The sequence below is a fragment of the Brachycentrus maculatus genome, unplaced genomic scaffold (assembly GCF_059751285.1).
Source record: "Brachycentrus maculatus isolate JH-2025_06_01 unplaced genomic scaffold, ASM5975128v1 h1tg000071l, whole genome shotgun sequence".
NCBI classification, from domain to species: Eukaryota; Metazoa; Arthropoda; class Insecta; order Trichoptera; family Brachycentridae; genus Brachycentrus; species Brachycentrus maculatus.
Genome location: NW_028280825.1, coordinates 178,275 through 182,311, shown reverse-complemented (window position 1 = coordinate 182,311; position 4,037 = coordinate 178,275). Strand labels below are relative to the sequence as shown.

Genomic DNA, 4,037 nt, shown 5'->3' with positions numbered 1-4,037 from the left:
AAAATATTATTTCAGACTTTTTTTCTTAATAGCGAAACAATTGAAATAATACTAAAAGTGCAGCAGTCTTCAGCATAAATGAACATTCATACAAGGATAATATTTAAATTTTCAGGTGAAATTAAAATGAAGGTTTTCACAATTTACCGAACAATATAAGTGTATTGTCTCGGAGACAATTCTTCACTGCATATTCATAACATTCTCTGAAATCTGTAGCTAGTAATTAGTCCAATATTTAGCAAATTGTCTTTCTTGGACAAAACCATAATACAGTTACGCAATTCATTTAAATGTATACTTTAACCGACAACCTTGACGTTGCGAACCAATTCAAAATTTTAGGAAAAAGTGCTCAATAAAACGAAGCCACCGCAGTAAAAAGGATAGTTTAATTTATGGAAATTTCGAGAGCGGTATTGTAATAGAATGGTATTTTAGTGATGTTTCCTGAAGACATACGGTATGTATGCATGTAAAGAGTGTTTCGCTATCACCGGAGATTGCTTTTGCCGCAGCTCGGCGGCACTCACGCGTTTCAGCGGTCATTATAAATTTGGAGAAATTTCCGAACAGTCATCATTCATTTTGGGTCCTTGGTCGTGTTCGGAGAGTGTCGTATAATCGTCGCAAGTGCTATCTTATAAGAAGTGACTCGGTCGCTAGAGTGACATTCGTGCCGGATCAGTTGAAGGGAAAACACGAACATTTTCCGGATTTCCGAACAAGAGAGGAAGTCCCAGTTAATAGTTTTGTGTTTGTTTTGGCTCTGACAAAATGAAGATTGCGGTGAGTGAGAAAATCGATTCATTTATTTGTCCAAGTGCTCTAATTACAGTGATTTAGTATTTTTGCAATATTGTGCTAGTTTTCGTTTGCAAAAAGGTTTAACAATGCAGAACGAATATACATTGAAAAGTAATTCATATATTCGTAAGAATATACTTAAATTAAATAGATACTTTAAGTTTTTTTATTGAAAAGAAATTATATTTTTTAGTAAAAAGTATATGTTTATAAATAATTTTATAAAATATTATTATACGATATAATAACTTGGTTTAAAAAATAAATACAAAATTTTCCCAAAATGTACATACATGAAATTATTTGATTTGAAAACAACGACGAATGTAATTTGTCTTTAAATACACAAATTTTGAGGATCAAAACCATGAATATATTTATTTATTTTTTAAAACTTGTTTGTGTACAGAAAAAACATTAGCTGGTTTTTTGCTAATAAGTAATATCTTCCAACCAATAAAGTTAGTTTATTCAGAATTGATAAAAAATAAATACAAGAAATATCGTTGAGAAAACCTAAGTAAAATAAAAATGATTTTAGCTTCTTAAATATAATAATGTAGCTTTTTAACGATTTTAATATTTTGTTTTATTTCAGATTATCATCGCTATAACCGCCCTGTGCGTGGGTTGTGTGATGGCAAAGAGGGAGCAGAAGAAACCCATTCCAGAGTACATTAAGAAGATGATGTCTGAAAACAAAGGAAAGCGGGAAGCGGCGCTTTCTCCGTACCTGTATGCTGTCCCCTCACGTCCGCTGAAGATCATCAGCCATTCGGGATCTGGAAACTCTTTGGGTGCCTTCTCTCAGTCCCACTATCCATCCTTTGGTGGATCATCCTTTGGACTGCATGGTGGATCAAAGGGAGCAACTTCTCCTAGATACACATCGATAGCAGGGTTGTTCAAGACCCAAGCGTCGTCCGGAGGGCACCAAGGTTTTGCTCTATCAAGCACTGCACCCCAAACGTTTGGACATACGCTAAGCGCTTCACAGCCTCAATCGTCTTACGCTGTACCTCAGTTTTCAACGAAACCCGTTTTCGGATTTTCCGCTCCTTCGTTCGGTGGTTCATCCGGCGGGCATTTTGAAGGTCATGCTCCTTCTCTTCCGTCATATACCGCTACTAAAGGATTAGGAGCTTATGCTTCTTCAGGTGGATTATCTGGTCTATCGGGCTCTCTGGGACATAGCTCTCCCTCTATATCATACGGTGCTCCGTCTAATTCATATGGTCTTCCGACTCAATCGTTCGCCGTTCAGTCGCATTCATTAGGTATTCCATCCCACTCATTCCTTCCTCAATCTAACTCATACTCTGCTCCGTCACAATCTTACGGCGTTCCTAGTTTTGGCGGATCGCACGGAGGCTTGAATTCTCTGTCATTTTCATCCGGTGGCCTTGGAGGACACAATTCATATTCAGGTGGGTCTTCATCCAAAAACCCCTTTGCCGGATTCTTTGATACTGGTGCACCTTCATTCGGGCATTCCGGAAGTTCATCAGGAATAAGTTCTTCCGGAATTAGTTCATCATACGGAGCTCCTTCTTTCGGACATTCTGGAGGCTCTTCTGGAATAAGTTCAGGAATTAGCTCATCCTATGGGGCTCCAGCCCATGGTGATTTTAAGCCATCAGTTTTTCTCGGTTCATCAGGATCATCTCCTTCCAACTCATATGGAGTACCTTCATACTCGCAAGGTAGCTCATCGGCTTCTTCTTTAGGTCTTTCAGCTGCTGATCACGAAAAATTACTATCCGGTACTCCAATTTATATAACTCCCAAGGGATTCGGCGGGCATTCTGGAATCGAATCATTGCTATCTCAGGGAGGACATGGAAGTCCATCTCTTACAGGATCTTATAATATCCCTTCTGCAGGACACTCTGCGCCAGCTATAAGCTTTAGTCATTTATTGGGAGGTTCATCTTCCTCTAGCTATTCAGCTCCTTCCGTGCACCACGGATCTTCTTCCGATCAGTTTGGTTCATTGTCTACTCACGGGAATGCTTTATCTACCTTTGGCAGTCACGGAAACAGTGCCGGATATTCAACTGAAGAAGAGTCCGAAGGTTTAGGACATTCAGGATCAGGTAATGAAGGACTAGCCTCCGGATTCTCGTCATCGACTCTTCACGGATCGCCTTCCTCGTCCTACGGGTCACCAAGCTCTTATTCATCTTCAGGCCACGATTTCTCCGGTGCTTCAGGATTGTCTCTCGAAGGGATCGGATCTGGCAAATTAGAATTGCCATTCGCCAGTAGTTCTCAAGCATTCTCCTCCTCCAGCCACGGTATTCCCACTTCGTCTTTCGGCGGTTCCAGCCACGGATTTAGTTCCCCTTCAAGTTCATACGGAGTACCCCATGAAACTTACGGAACACCCTTGAGCTCATACTCTGACAGCCAGCACGCGCACAGCGAGAACAGTTATAATACGATTAAATACAGCAGAAGTCTTCCAATAAAAGAGGAAAGTAAAAGATTGATGTGAATCATTTCTTTAGCGTTATAAAAGTTTTTAAATTATTGAGATTACAAACTGTGAACATATCATTTGCACATAAAAGTGAAACAAACTGCACCTGTTTCAAAACTTTCGTGTGAAATTAAGAAATCAACGTGTTGAGGTTGAAGTCACTTTGCAATTTGATTTCTTTTCTTAATTAACGAGAATTATTTCCATCTCGCGTCCATAAACCCGGTAATTTAAACAAATATATTAATACGCATATTAAAATGTTTAAATTATAATTCATTCAAAAAAATTTAACCAAGTTTATCAAAATTTCAATGAATTCATTAAATTTAACTGCCGTTGATCAAATAACCATTTTACTAAGAAAAGAAGTTTGCTGTAATCGATACTAATAAGAAGGCTGTATAATAATTGTATGATTAAAGTTTGTGATTAGTATTTATTATAATATTTAACTAATGTAGTTGTATTTTTTTATGACCATGTGCTTAATTTAATAAAGTTGTTATTGTTTTAAAAAAATCCTATTTTTCATCTTATTTTTTGAAAACCATTATTCATTATGTGTATGTTACCCCTTAATTTAAAGCAGTAGTGTGCATTGACTTGAATTGACAAAGAAAAAGGCTTAGATTTGGTAATGACATTAACACTTTTTCTTTCATTTCATGTCACAAAAAGTTTTACTCGAAAGACGAATGAAAAAAATATATTTCATCATAAAAAGTACAAGAATTGAGGTTAATAT

The 4,037-nt window shown here is 37.3% G+C and overlaps 1 protein-coding gene across 1 annotated transcript; it reads left to right on the top strand.

Annotated features, from left to right (window-relative positions):
• Positions 1–505: 505 nt before the first annotated feature.
• On the top strand, positions 506–3,811 carry LOC148311140 (uncharacterized). Its single transcript, XM_088257096.1, has 2 exons — positions 506–789; positions 1,406–3,811. The coding sequence occupies exons 1-2, from the start codon at positions 778–780 to the stop codon at positions 3,302–3,304; spliced, it is 1,911 nt and encodes a 636-aa protein (XP_088113222.1). The 5' UTR covers positions 506–777; the 3' UTR covers positions 3,305–3,811.
• Positions 3,812–4,037: the final 226 nt, after the last annotated feature.